This window comes from Ziziphus jujuba, chromosome 10 (assembly GCF_031755915.1).
Source record: "Ziziphus jujuba cultivar Dongzao chromosome 10, ASM3175591v1".
In the NCBI taxonomy this organism is placed as follows: domain Eukaryota; kingdom Viridiplantae; phylum Streptophyta; class Magnoliopsida; order Rosales; family Rhamnaceae; genus Ziziphus; species Ziziphus jujuba.
Window position 1 is genome coordinate 8,783,007 of NC_083388.1, and position 14,179 is coordinate 8,797,185.

The 14,179-nt window shown below is 35.5% G+C and overlaps 3 protein-coding genes across 3 annotated transcripts; 2 read left to right on the plus strand and 1 right to left on the minus strand.

Annotated features, from left to right (window-relative positions):
* Positions 1-271: 271 nt before the first annotated feature.
* LOC107411017 (uncharacterized) lies at positions 272-7,167 on the plus strand. The gene is made up of 11 exons (XM_016018520.4): positions 272-825; positions 1,113-1,283; positions 1,365-1,538; positions 1,684-1,735; positions 1,806-1,864; positions 2,074-2,199; positions 5,160-5,297; positions 6,175-6,238; positions 6,345-6,505; positions 6,615-6,698; positions 6,799-7,167. Exons 1-11 carry the CDS (start codon positions 709-711, stop codon positions 6,820-6,822), a joined length of 1,170 nt encoding a protein of 389 aa, XP_015874006.2. The 5' UTR covers positions 272-708; the 3' UTR covers positions 6,823-7,167.
* A 416-nt stretch (positions 7,168-7,583) lies between these two features.
* On the minus strand, positions 7,584-8,693 carry LOC107411018 (uncharacterized). The gene has a single exon (XM_016018521.4). The coding sequence runs from the start codon at positions 8,187-8,189 to the stop codon at positions 7,815-7,817; it is 375 nt and encodes a 124-aa protein (XP_015874007.1). The 5' UTR covers positions 8,190-8,693; the 3' UTR covers positions 7,584-7,814.
* A 913-nt stretch (positions 8,694-9,606) lies between these two features.
* On the plus strand, positions 9,607-13,871 carry LOC107411016 (D-xylose-proton symporter-like 3, chloroplastic). Its single transcript, XM_016018519.4, has 14 exons — positions 9,607-10,069; positions 10,155-10,255; positions 10,710-10,788; positions 10,935-10,994; positions 11,084-11,150; positions 11,239-11,363; positions 11,475-11,576; positions 11,723-12,094; positions 12,217-12,264; positions 12,364-12,426; positions 12,530-12,610; positions 12,815-12,913; positions 13,032-13,169; positions 13,308-13,871. Exons 1-14 carry the CDS (start codon positions 9,848-9,850, stop codon positions 13,440-13,442), a joined length of 1,692 nt encoding a protein of 563 aa, XP_015874005.3. The 5' UTR covers positions 9,607-9,847; the 3' UTR covers positions 13,443-13,871.
* Positions 13,872-14,179: the final 308 nt, after the last annotated feature.

Sequence of the window (14,179 nt, forward strand, 5' to 3'; positions counted from 1 at the left end):
AAAAATAAAAAGCAGACAAATGTTGAGATGATTGATGTCAACCGTTGGATCGAAGAGGTGCAAGTGGGAAGGAGATGGATCCCACTGGTGGATGGATGGACGGGCAAGATTCATTTCGGTGAAGATTGGATCTGGATTTGTGTGTTATGTCATAGTTACCATCCTCATCGAGACAACCGAACTTAGGCCTAAATAATTAAAAATCAAAATAAAAAATCAAAACGTTTATGTGATTGATGCTAAGGAAAAGAGAGAGAGAGAGAGAGAGAGAGAGAGAGATAGAGGGGGTTGTACGCACGGCTATAAGCTATTCCAGAAAAGAGGATGCCCGAACTATCAGGGCGTGCAGATCTCGACACGTGGACCCACGCTTATAATCGGATGCAAACCTATTTATATTCCACTCTTTATTCTCCAGTTCTGGTCCGCCTTCTCTCTCTTCTCTCTCGCCATTCTCTCTCTCTCTCTCTGTCTCTCTCTCTCTCTCACTCCAATCCCTCAAACCCTAGAGTCCTTTCAATTCTCTGTCCATTTTCTCGACCGAAAGCCCCTTATTCCATGCTTCGATTCCTTAGTTTTTTCGATTTTCTACTCTGAAAAATTTTTCTATCCGGTTTTTCCGAGAAAATTTTAGATATTCGATTTTTTTTTTTTTTTTCGAGGGGGTGGAGTCGGAGGTAGACGGAAAAAGGAAGCATCAAAAGAAAAATGACGTCTTTGACGAGCAGTGTCTATGTCAGTGTCATCGAGGATGTGATCAACAAGGTTCGCGAGGAGTTCATCAACAACGGCCCAGGAGAAGACGTTCTCAAGGAACTTCAAGGAGTAATTTCTATAATTTTCCCTTTAAAAAAATTTAATTTCTTCTTCATCTGTGATGGGTCTAAGTCTGAGCGTTCATGGAATTTTTTTCCTTTTTTATTTTTTATTTTTGATGTTATGGATTTTGAAGCCGCTGGGGTGTTTTTAGTTGACTGGTTTATGGGTTCGATCCGATCAGTTTTTTTAGGGTTTTGGAATTCTTTTATGATTATGAGGGTTTAATTGCTTTTACATGATTCTATTTTAGCTATGGTTTCACTGATAATTGTTTATTATTGGGCAATTTGCAGACATGGGAGGCAAAGATGATGCAAGCGGGTGTAGTGAATGATCCCATAGATAGGTCCTCAGCTCAAAAGCCCACACCTGGTGGTCCAGTTACTCCAGTTCACGATCTCAATATGCCCTATGAAGGGACTGAGGAGTATGAAACTCCAACAGCTGAGATACTCTTTCCTCCAGTGAGTATTTGGACCTCTTTTGAATTATAAATATTGAATTGGGTCTTGGTGTTGCTGTTGATGTAAAATTTGAAAACGCAGACGCCATTACAGACTCCCATACAAACACCTTTGCCTGGAAGTGGGGATGGTGTGTACAATATTCCCACTGGACCTCATGACTATACTGCACCTGGAAATGATACTGCTGCTGGTGGTGGCAGCGGCAATAACAACAACGCTGAAACGAAATCTGGAAGACCTAGCCCATACATGGTAAAGTTGACTTTTTCACCATTGTGTTTTAGTGTTATCTTTGTGAGTGGTTTAGTATTGGAAATCTACTTAGACGAGGTGTATGCACGGAGTGGCTAAACGTTGTTAGGTCTTTTAACGGTAATTTTCTATGTTCTTGCTGCAGCAACCTCCTTCTCCCTGGATGAATCAGCGTGGTTCACTCGATGTTAACATCGGTAAGCATGATATTATTTTTGGATCTATTATTTACTTTCAATAGTTCTGTAGTAATAAATATTTATGCAGCTTATGTGGAAGGGCGGGAGGAGGTGGATAGAGGAAACTCTCATCAAACTCCGACCCAGGTAATCCCTGTACAAATCATCTAGAAAATGCAGAAAAATAACTGGCTTCTAGTTTGAAGAAACTCATGGTTAAAACATTTTGGGCGACTATTGTGTTTGCCTTCTCTCAAAGTTGCATTTTTAAGTGTACCTTGTCAAGGAGATAGAATCCCAATTCAAGATGATACCATCATAGTTAATCAATTGTCTTAATGTTGGAGAAAATCCAGGACTTCTTCACGATGTCTTCTGGAAAGAGAAAACGCGAAGAATTTCCTTCACAATATCCAGCTGGTGGATTTATACCTCAGCAAGATGGAGCTGGAGATTCGGCTCCTGATTTTTTTGAGATTGAGGTTTGTCTTCTTTGTTTTCCCCAATATTAATTATTGTTTTATATTAAGAGAGTTTTTAGAACTTAATGCATGCATGTTTATGTTGTCTTAAGGTTTCCCTAGTTTGTTGTTCCTTGCTATCCTTGCTACTTTCCTCTGAATCATAGAATTTCTCCATTCTGGTGTCTCTTCTCTCCTCCTCTCTTGCCCTTCCTTTTTATGGGTTGAGAATGATTTTGTTAGCTTATAAATTCCCAAAAAGAGAAACAAAAAAAAGAAAAATAAAAAAGAAGAAGTTATTTTCATTCGAGATGTATACATCAAAAGAAAAAATATTCTATTTGTATCTCTCCCTTATAGTTGTTTCTTTAGCTTAGAGTTTAGGTTTTAATTTCTCTATCATAGTTCAATCTAGTTTTGTTATTCATTAGCATTATTTCAAATACATTTAGCTGCTTTACCAATGGGTAGGTTGCAATTCTATGTTGATAAAAGATATGAAAATTAAATACCATTGTCATTCCATGTTCTGTGTGTGCAGGCTGATCGTATCATTTTTACAAACTTGAATAATTTAAAGAGAGGTTGAGAGACGTGAGTGGAAAGGAAGCCTTGTTGCTCAAAGGCTGCACTTTAATATAGAAGTTGTAGCTCAAAATGTCCTTCCTCATGGTTTTTTGCTAGACTTAGTGTGATAGTGTCATAACATGTTGTAGGACATAGATAGCACCAGATGCTTGTGACCAACTTGTCTATGGTTTCTGAAGGAATATCATAATTACTGTTAAAAAAAGAATACGAATGCAAATTTCACATTTTCTTTACCTGTGCTCTCTTTACCATGCTATTCCTGGACATCATTATGGCTACTCTGATATTGCTTCTTAATTCAGGGCTGCGATTCTGAGGCTAGTTTTTCACATCTACTAATTGTTTGTGGATTATTGTTTCTCTATTCAACTATATTTTGACATTAGCATGCATTTTTTATGCTGATTGATAGTAGTTAACGAAGGATGTAGTTGGACCTTTGTTACCCTACAAGGAATCTATAGTCCATATATGAAGAGTTCTTTATCTTCAATGTTAAAATTAGTTTTCCCTTTGGAATTTCATTGGCATCTGAAGGCATATATATCTTAAAATGCATTGCCATCATCTTTTTGTACTACCCATCTACCTTTGTCAAATTTTTTTGGGGTCAAAACGTACAATTTTGATAAATCCTATGTGACTATTGCCAGCCTATCACAAAAAATAGTGCTAGTATCAGCACTGTTAAAATGTTCTTCTTTCTAAATCTAAAGTGGTCAATTTCTCAATGGGTAACTCATTGTGCAAGTGTTTGGTCGGAAACTTCATATTTATCATATAGGCTCCACGCCACATTATATGTTTAATTTTTGTCACCATCGTGGATGCTTGTTAAGAGCTTAGGTAATAAATATGTGGCTTAGTGGGGTCTTGGGCACTAGAACTGACTGGTTGATTACAGTTATCTGTTGAATCTGGAGTGCGTTTGCTCCCTTAAAAGGATTGTGACATTTGAATATGAAAATTTGGTTGGTTCTTTGGTAAAATGATTAACCTTTGGATGTAATAAGGATTTGGATGTCAATTATTTTGAAAGAAGACAGATAGTTGCCAGTAGTTAACAGTTTGGTGTACCATGGGTTTGGTCCTAGAATTGAATGAGTCAGGAGAAACAAATTTTGGTTGCTCGTTGAATTAGAAACCATCTATGGCACTTTGAACTCTTGAACACCATTACCTTGGGCTTAATGTAGATTAACTGCCTTTGTTATTGATTGGATTGTCTTATGTATATCTGTTTATGGAATCCGACATTATGGGGTGATGAGGCTGTAGCATGGACAATGAGATGATGCTCAACTAGGAGGTGATGAAAGTGGAAAAAGGTCAAATAGATTTTGGTGTATTGATATAGGAATGTATTTATGCATTGTGATTTAGCAAATGCTCACATATTGTTTTGAATTTTAGTGATAAGTTTTAAGGGTACTTATGGTCCTTTGTTCATTTGATCTGGTTGCCAAATTCCTTTTAAGTCATAATCTTTTGGTTTTAGATCATACCAACAACGTCTTTCAAAATGAGCAGTTTTTCATCCACTGAGATGAACTTTGTTTGTTGGGTATTAGAATGTTTCATTGGTATTGCATATGTTCAACAAAGTTGCCATGTGGTCTGATATTCAGTGAAACTTTTCTTTCCTGCCAACCTAATCCATTCCTGTAAGGCAAAAGCTAGCCTTGCAATCAAAAGCAGTAGTAAAAACTGTCTCTTTATGCTGGGGGTGACTTCTGCTCTAGTGCTTGCTGTGTTCTCTGTTCTCCTCTAGGTAACAAATCTTTTAATGGCCAAGCATGAAGCAGGTGCCACCCTGCTAAGTAAATCTTTGAGCAATTTAGGCACATTTTATAATTTTTTTTTTCCTAGTCAAAGCTGATGATTTTTCTTTACTTTGCCATCATTGATATTATGATTGAATGAGCTTGCTCTTGTTTTGCATATAATAGTTGTGTATCTGTTTATGCATGTCCAGATTAATGATCAGGGTTGTTTGCTAATTGTGACTGTTACATACATTCTAATTGTCTAGGGCGTGGTGAAGGGTTTGGATGAAATTTAGATGGTTCAAATCTTATTAAATACTATGTTAATATATTCTCTACGGCGTAGTGTTTTGTTTATCATAATGAAGAAGATTTGCACTTGCACACACTTGGAAGCTAATTAACATCACAAATATTTTAGTTGGGGGCTCCTAGTTTGATTGCTAGGTACAATTTAGGTAGTTAGAGCAGTTTTCTCCACTTTTTCTTTTGGGAGTACCATAGCTTTGAGCTACAATTTTACATTGATTTGTTTATTTGGAATGTGAATTGATATTTTTATACCAGGATTATTTATTTGTATTGTAGATTGGGTATTAAGATAACATAATTTTAACCTTTCAGGTAAGTGGAGGAAGCTCTTCCCTTGTTAGGTTTGCAAATAGTGAGATGTCAGCACGTGTTGCAAGGGCATCCTCAAAGATTCCTCAACTTGATGGGCCCATTCCTGATCCCTATGATGATGTGCTTTCTACTCCTAATGTAAGTGTGGTTCCACAACTGGTGCATTCACATCAATGCTATCTTTTTAAATGTGTATGTGTGTGGGTGCAGTGTTTATTTATTTTTAAGTTAAAATCCTTTAAAAATATATGGGTGTATCTGGGATGAATAGAAACTTTTGGTAGTGCTGAAAATATTTCTTAGGTCTTTAGTTTCTGATTTTTTAAATAAATAATGGTTGTAAGTTTTTTCTTATTATTGCTGTCTTTCCAATAGTAGATATGTCAAAAGTCATTTGGTTTCTGCATTTATCTGTTACTTAGTGGATGTTCTTTTTGAACTTGATGTAGAAGTAGCATGTGTTGCAATAAACATAGATTCATTGCTTCATTTGCTAGCTGAAGGACTAAACTTTTTGCCCTCAAAGGGATCAATGTGAGGCAGAAAAAATGTAATGGCATTGCCTCTTTTTTTTTTTTTTTTTTTTTTTTTTGGGGGAAACTTGTGGAGCAGTTTGCCTGTTCAACAGGCAAGAGTATGGCAATTAATGGATTTTATTGATATAGTTGTTGTTGAGAGAGCCTAAGATGTATAAACTGCAAATTCCATTTGAATTGTTGACTTAAGTCATGAATGTGGATTTTTCAGCTTTTGAGTTGTGGTTGGTTTTCTAGTAGCATTTAACTGTTAATTGGATGTTGTCAAATTTGCAGATTCGAAGTCTTTCATCTTTCCTTTTAATTTTGTGATTAATTGAGATGCATTATGGTGCGTCACTTGATATGAACTTTGAAACTTTGATGATGAACCATCAGGGTGTTCTACTCTTTTATCTCTCCCCCTACTGTCTTATTTATATATTGAAATTTTCTGGTTCGTACTAACTGTTTCTTTTTCCCAACATTATATCCTGCAGATATACAACTATCAAGGAGTCTACAATGAAGACTACAATATAGCAAACACACCTGCTCCTAATGGTAAATCTTATGATAAAAATTGGCATTGTTTTGTTTACCTTTGAAAATGGATAAGTTTGTGTTTAAAATCCATCTGATGTTGAATCACCTTCTCTTTTTCCTCCAGACGTTCCGGCTAGCACTCCTGTTGCTCCTGCTCAAAATGATGCTGTCGAGGATGATGATGATGAGCCCCCATTGAATGAAAATGATGACGATGAATTGGATGATGTGGACCAAGGAGAGGAGCTCAATACACAACATTTAGTTTTGGCTCAGTTTGACAAGGTAACTCTCTCTGTGTACTGTTCATTTTTGACAAATTGAATATTTGCTTAAGTCTGTTTTCGCTTTTTCTTCTCCAATGGTTTACCATATCTTGTATTGGTTTGGTTAGGTAACACGCACCAAGAGTAGGTGGAAATGCACCCTGAAAGATGGCATTATGCACATAAACAATAAGGATATTCTGTTTAATAAGGTTTGTTTTACCTTAATTAATTATTGGTGTTCTATGACATGCCCTTTTTGTCTTGTCCTGTGCCTTGGTGTTCTCACTGAATGCTTCCGTATTACTGCAGGCAACAGGAGAATTTGACTTCTGATTTTGTTGGGAAAAAAATCTGTTTTGCCAATTAGTGGCTGTTGTCTTGGCCAGAGCAAAATCCAGAGGTCTCGTTCGGTGTTTCGTGATTTTACTTTATTAATTGTTATTAAGTGAAAGGTTGAGGGGAGAGAAAGACATGGTTAATACTATTTTAAGATTGGGATGGATGTTGGCCTGCTGTATATAATGGGTGAGCTTTTTCGGCCTTTTAGAAATGGATGATCGCTCGAGGCATTTCCAGGAGTTTTACAAATTCTGTAATGGAATATGAGATTCAATATACTCTGTATACTTGAGAACTTTTTGGTTAATTTATGAATTGCATTGCATATTATGTATTTAACTTTTTGTTTTTTAAAATTTTATTATTTATATATTATTATTTAAATCACAACTCACAGTAAAGAAAATATGAAGGGCTGGTTAGTTGGCTTATGAAAACAATTTGCTTCTTGTTGGCTTGTTTTTGGTGGTATATAATTGACCACCTCCTAAATAAACACTTAAAAAGGGCAAGTATGTAATCCTTTAATTGTAATTAACGGACATCTAAATCTACTAGGATTTGCAATGTGAGACTCTGCCACCGAAATCTTGTAACAAGGCTAATTCTTTAACTATTTCACTCTCTTTCATGCCACTGCAGATGACAAGAGTTCTGCAGCAGTTTATATATGTTTATTTTTGTCGAATAATTCTCTTGGCCTAAAACCTGATCTCATGTTGTATTATATAGAACAAATAGAGTGGTCTGAGGAATTCAAAGAAAATGTTTCGTATAACACAGGAAAATGCAAACAAGCCTCACCCTTTACAACATATTTATATATCACATCAACTATGACTCCCAAAACCATTTACATTGTCATTCTAGGACGGACAACATATCCCAACTCTGAAGAAATAAAAAAGAAAAAGAAAAAAAAAAGTTGGAAAATTTTGACACCCAATTGTAGAGTCGAAGAACTAGTCTTTAATTGAGTTTCCATCTCACTGTGCCGGGTTGACGATTACGCACTGTGACTGAAAGAAAGCAAACAAAGATGAAGGATCTGTGAATGTTGTTGGCACAGCCGGGTGTTGCCAACCATCTGCAGGTAAAGGCACTGCTTCTGATCTCTTGTCTTCAACATCATGTTGGTCTGCTGCACATCCAAACCTCCTTTTCTCCAGCATCTCAGGCAATGGTTGTGGCGACAGAACAAGCGGGGATAGCAAAGGAATGGCCTTTGAAGTTTCATTGAAGGAATCATTGGCAGCAGAGGTGGGAACTTGATCAAGCTTGAGACTTGCTGGGGCTTTCTTCTGTAGCCTGGTAGGAGGTTTCCATCCTTTGGCTTCTTTTTGCCCGTTGATCATCTCCATTAATAATATGTTTGTCTGAATTGTATAATACAAAACCTTTCTCCAAAAAACTTCTTCAAATTAATCAACTTTAATTCTGTCTCAAACAGAGCCACAATATATAAAAATAAATATTTGATATGAGCGTGGTATTGGGTTTTATTGGGTGTGCATGAAAACGTTTTAGAAAGTTATGAGAGTAGAAAGAGAATGGACTAAATTGGTGGTGAAATTAGGACTTTTTCTTTGGGTTCCTAAAAATAGGGGAGGGTCAGTTACTGAAGTAAATGGTCAAAAAAAAAAAAGAAAAGGGAAATTATTTTTGAATGACAGTTAAACAAGGAACGGTCATTTACTGAATATTAACACAAAAAGGAAGGTAGTCCTTTTTTTTGGGTTTGCTAATAGCCTTCTAATATTCTAGATAATTATTTTGGGATACGTTTTATTTTTATGGTTATCTTAAAGGAAAAAAAGTTTTTCATTTTGTAGCTAAAGATTAATCAAGTTTTTTTGTTTTTGCTTTCTCCACCTAATTTTCTGGAGAAAACGAAGGAGAAAAGTTTGGTCTTGCACGCCTGGCATTTGCCTTTACTGGTTTCTTCTTCACCAACAGCAATCTTATTAATGGAACATCTTGAGGTAAAATTAATTATGTGTCAAAAAGCAAACGGTTATGTTTTTTTTTTTTTTTTTTTTTCTCCTCACTTTTATTTACTTTTGTAAATTTACTTAATTTTTTTATGCTATTTATAAAGAGGATCTTTTGGCAACAAAATAAAATAAAATAAAAAAGCCTAAACTTATTATTATTATTTTGTATTTTTAGACTGTACTAAACATGACACTGCTTTTATTAGCAATCTAATTGACCCAAATAAATTTGCAGTATATCACTATTTACGTTATTTTGTATTACAAAAATGTAATTTACATGTGTTACTTTAGTGGATTTCACATTAAAAGCACTTAAAAAGGAATAGTGATAGCCAAAACATATAATTCACTCTGTAAACATTATTAAATATTTTATCTACAAGCTTAAAAATCATATAATTCATGCTGTAAACATTATTAAAATATTTTTATCTTGAATTAATTCTTTTAAATGCTTTTAATGCGAAAACCACAAAGGAACATGATTAAATTACATTTTTGGAATACAAAATAAATGCAATATGGATCTTTTTTTTTGGTAAATAAATGCAATATGGATCTTGGTAGAACGAATAACCTTAGATTTTTTTTTTAATAATAAAAAACCTTTAAATGGATTTTTTTTTTTTTTTTTTTTGGCTACGAAAAAACTTTTAAATTACGAGGAATAGTTAGAATCACTTTTTATCAAAAAAGAAGGAATAGTTATAATCACTTTATAAAATATGGACAGGAACAATTGGTTTATAAGAGGATATGGTTCGGATTGAATGCGTTTTTATTCTGCCAAAGCAATTGGCTGCTCATATGGTGGACCAATGTAATTGGAGTTTGAGAGAAAGACCCAGCTAAACCAGTCATGTAATTCCAAGTCAAACAAACTATCCAAACCAAAACCAAAACAAAATAATCATCAAAACTGTAGCAAATTGGAAAAAAAAAAAAAAAATTACACTGAAGGAAGATAATGGAGCGGGAAAGACTAACCGTCTGATCATTCCCTTTGTCTATACCATTTCCAAATGGCCTGCGGTGCTTCAAGTACTGGACCTCTGTTCAACCTTGAGCTAGTAAAGACGCGCCCTCCATTTCATCAATCTAAGAAGCTGCAAGCTTTTTCTGCAAATACCCTCTTCAGCTCAGGCTTGTCTTCAACTTGTAACAGTCATTGCAGCGCGAAATATGCCATTTTCCCTTATCTCAATGGTCCTAGGCTCAGATGCAGCAAAGGGTTCAGCGTCAAGGCACAAAACTGACGGACCCATTTGGATTTTTACCTTCTACGCTTGTTGTATTGTGGAAGTTACTAATGTTTTTGTATGTTTGTAGGTTGGAGCTCAGGGAGAGAACTTACCAGGGGACGAAACTCAGTCGCTTGTTTCTGAAGCAAGTTACCAGGAACAATTTTCTTGGTTTTCTGTAATCTTCCCGTAAGTTTTTGTAATTTTATCCTAATTTAAGGTTCTTTTTTGGATTTTAAATGGGTAGTCTTTAAGTTGATTAAATTTCTTGTTAATTCTCTCCACTATAGGAAATGGGGTTTATCTTTTTGAAAGTCCCTGTGTGTTACAAGATGTAGATTATAAGTCCTTTTGTCTCTGACCTTAGCTAAAGCAAACACTATTTACTTTTACTTTGCTTTTGCTTTGGAAGCAAGAGGAATATCTTTTGAATAGTAGATACAATGTTTAGCTCAAATGGTGATTAATGACATCTATTTCCTTCTCCTGAAATTGAAGAAAGAAATATGATTAGATCATTTACAAATGACAAGCATCTAGATGCCAGACTAGTAACGTTTGGATTTTTTGTTTGTAATCTATTAGCATCTAGATACTAGACTAATAATAATCTTCTTGGATAATTAAATTCTTGAAAATTTAGGTTTTTGTTTCCTGCTTTGGGAGGTTTGTTATTCGGATATGATATTGGTGCCACCTCTGGTGCGGCAATTTCATTGCAGGTATACCTTCACCTAAATGGCATTTTTTTTTTTTTTTAGTTTTATCTATTATTAGTTGATAATTTTTTATTATTATTTTTTATTTTCCCAATTTAGTACATTAAAGCTTCTATATTGAGTAAAATTGTACCATGTAATCATTTCAGTCTCCTGAGCTAAGTGGCATAAGTTGGTATAACCTTTCTGCTGTTCAACTTGGTCTCGTGGTATGATCTTGCTCTCATTTTTACTCTACTTGAGTTCTGTTGCCCGATACTATATAAAGTCATTTGAAGGTTATATTGCACTGATCTAGGTTAGTGGTTCCCTCTATGGAGCTCTTCTTGGTTCCCTCCTTGTGTTCCCAATTGCTGATTTGCTTGGTATGTTCTTTGCTTATTTACATTATCTGAGGTTTGGAGCTTGTTCATGGATAGTTTTCTTACTTGAATCCTTTGATTGGCTTGTAAGGGAGGAGGAGAGAACTTATCATAGCAGCTGCACTATACCTTCTTGGGGGTCTGATAACTGCGTATGCTCCTGGACTTGGTGTTCTCTTAGTAGGACGGCTTCTTTATGGCCTTGGTATTGGCTTGGTAAGCTTCCTATGAAAGCCTACCAAACAGAAGAATTTCCTGTTGAAGTAAATGGTAGAGTCAGATAGTATTATGGTGTAATTTGTCATGCTTTGGGCATCTTATTGACAGGCCATGCATGGGGCTCCTCTCTATATTGCAGAAACTTGTCCATCTCAAATTCGCGGAACTCTTGTATCTTTGAAAGAGCTTTTTATAGTTCTCGGAATCTTGGTATTTTAATGATATGCTTGCGGGTTTCCATTATCCATTTTCTTTGCTAAAAGAATATTGGTATTCTGAATAATATACTTATGGTTTCTCTATTCTCCATTTTCTTTGCTAAAATGAGACAATCTGCCATATGCACTTTCTTGCAGTTGGGCTATTTTGTTGGAAGCTTTCAGATTAATGCCATTGGTGGTTGGCGCTACATGTATGGAGTTAGTGCTCCTATTGCTTTATTAATGGGACTAGGCATGTGGCTTCTCCCACCATCTCCTCGCTGGTTACTTCTCAGGGCAGTTCAAGGTAAAGGGAATATACAGGACCTCAAAGAGAAAGCCAGTCTTGCCCTGAGCAAACTGAGAGGTCGGCCTCCTGGTGACAAAGTCTCTGAGAGTCAAATAGAAGATACCTTAATTTCATTGAAGTCCGCATATGCAGAATCTGAGGGTAGTTTCTGGGAGGTCTTTCAAGGCCCAGGTTTGAAAGCCTTCATCATTGGTGGAGGTTTGGTCTTTTTTCAACAGGTTTTTCTTCCTCGTTGCTATTATTACTTACTGCTTTCATCTTTATGTGTTTTTTCTACTATTACAACTAATTAAGAGAATATGAAGTATCTTTAAGCCAGTTTACTACATGATTGTGACAGATAACTGGGCAGCCAAGTGTGTTATATTATGCAGGTCCAATTCTGCAGGTGATCGATCACTAAAGCTAACCTTTATTTTGTGAAATTAAATTCTTCTACTACAGTAACCTGATTATATGGGGTTGTTTTGTTGTGTTGTTGTTCCAGAGTGCAGGATTCTCTGCTGCCTCTGATGCCACCCGAGTTTCAGTTGTAATAGGTTTGTTCAAGGTATGTGCAAATGTTATTATCATCTTAAAGTTAAAACTTAGGAGTGGAATATACCTCATATTTTTGTTTCTGGTGGTGTGACTGATTTATGATCTTCCTGCAGTTATTGATGACATGGATAGCTGTCCTGAAAGTTGATGATCTTGGTAGAAGACCATTGCTGATTGGAGGTGTCAGTGGAATTGTATGCATCTAACTCTAATTTAGACAATTATTTTTTTATTTTTTATTTTTTATTTTTTTTCAAGTCTGTTTACCTTAGCCTGTTACTAGTTCTGTGTTGAAAAATGATCTACTTTCAAAAGAAAATTATGGGAGCTGTCTCAAAAAGAAAGAAAGGAAAAAAGATTATGGGCGGTCTCATTCTGCTTTCATTTGTTCACCACAGGCTCTTTCCTTGTTTCTTCTTTCTGCTTACTACAAATTTCTTGGGGGGTTTCCACTTATTGCAGTTGTCTCTTTGCTTCTCTATGTCGGTTGCTACCAGGTAAGAAGTTTTTCCCTTTTGGCTATTGGAATTTTGTGAAATAAGCGGGTTGAAATTTCCTAAAATGGCGTTCTACATGCTTCAGAAATTGACTAAATATTTTCATACGCAATTTCAGATTTCATTTGGGCCTATTAGTTGGCTTATGGTGTCTGAAATCTTTCCACTTCGCACAAGGGGAAGAGGAATCAGCCTTGCAGTTCTTACTAACTTCGGTTCAAATGCTATTGTAACCTTTGCATTCTCACCATTAAAGGTAATGGATCCACTATAAAACCTTCTTAACATATTGAATATAAACCTTTCATAGTTGAAGCAGGTTTTTCCCTTTCCGCAACTCTCATTGTTTGCCCTGATTGGTATCAATCTGCATTAACACTTCTTGACCATGCAGGAGTTGCTGGGAGCAGAAAACCTTTTCCTCCTTTTCGGAGTTATTGCTTTGATATCACTTCTGTTCACCGTGCTAGCTGTTCCAGAAACCAAAGGTTTGAGTTTGGAAGAAATAGAATCCAAAATCTTGAAATAAGTGATGACTGATAAAACAGAACAACCACCATGATGAACTTGCAACGTGATTATTTATTGGTGAGTATGTAACATTGTATGCCAGTGGGACCTTGAAGGGACATTTATATGCCATATCGTCTTGGGTTCTGTTGTATAACAGTCTATATTCTCTTTTCTCTTTCAAACTTAAGATCAAGTTAAAACAAAAGAGTTGCCACTGTAAGTGGTGAGTAATGATATTAGTGAGTAGCTATTAACCAGTTTATAATTTACCTAGAGCTCAGGGGGTTCTCAGTGCAGAAGAGAATTTACCATGATTAAGATGTAAATTTTACTTCTTGAAATTGGTTCCAGAACCAGTTACAAACAAGATATAACTCTGGAGATCCTTTTGTTGATTGTATTTAATGTAAAAAAATAGTTTTAATAATCTATTCCTCTTTCTTCATTTTCTCAAAGTTTTTACTTTTACTTATTTTTCGAATATTTCGAGTATGTGTTTCTCACGTTATAGCTGACAACAAAGAGGAAGAAATTGTAGTTGACACATTGGGGGATGTCGCATTGATTTTAGGTTAAAAAATGTTTCCATAATTTGAAGATGAAATAGATGGAGACGTGGAGTATTTTACTAGTATTTTAATCTAGCCTAATAGGTGTTGCATAATAATCATACACAAATTTAGCTGTGTAATTGATTTTCCATTGTTGATAAGAATAGAATCATCCCAATTAAAGTTCATTTGTTTTGGTTAC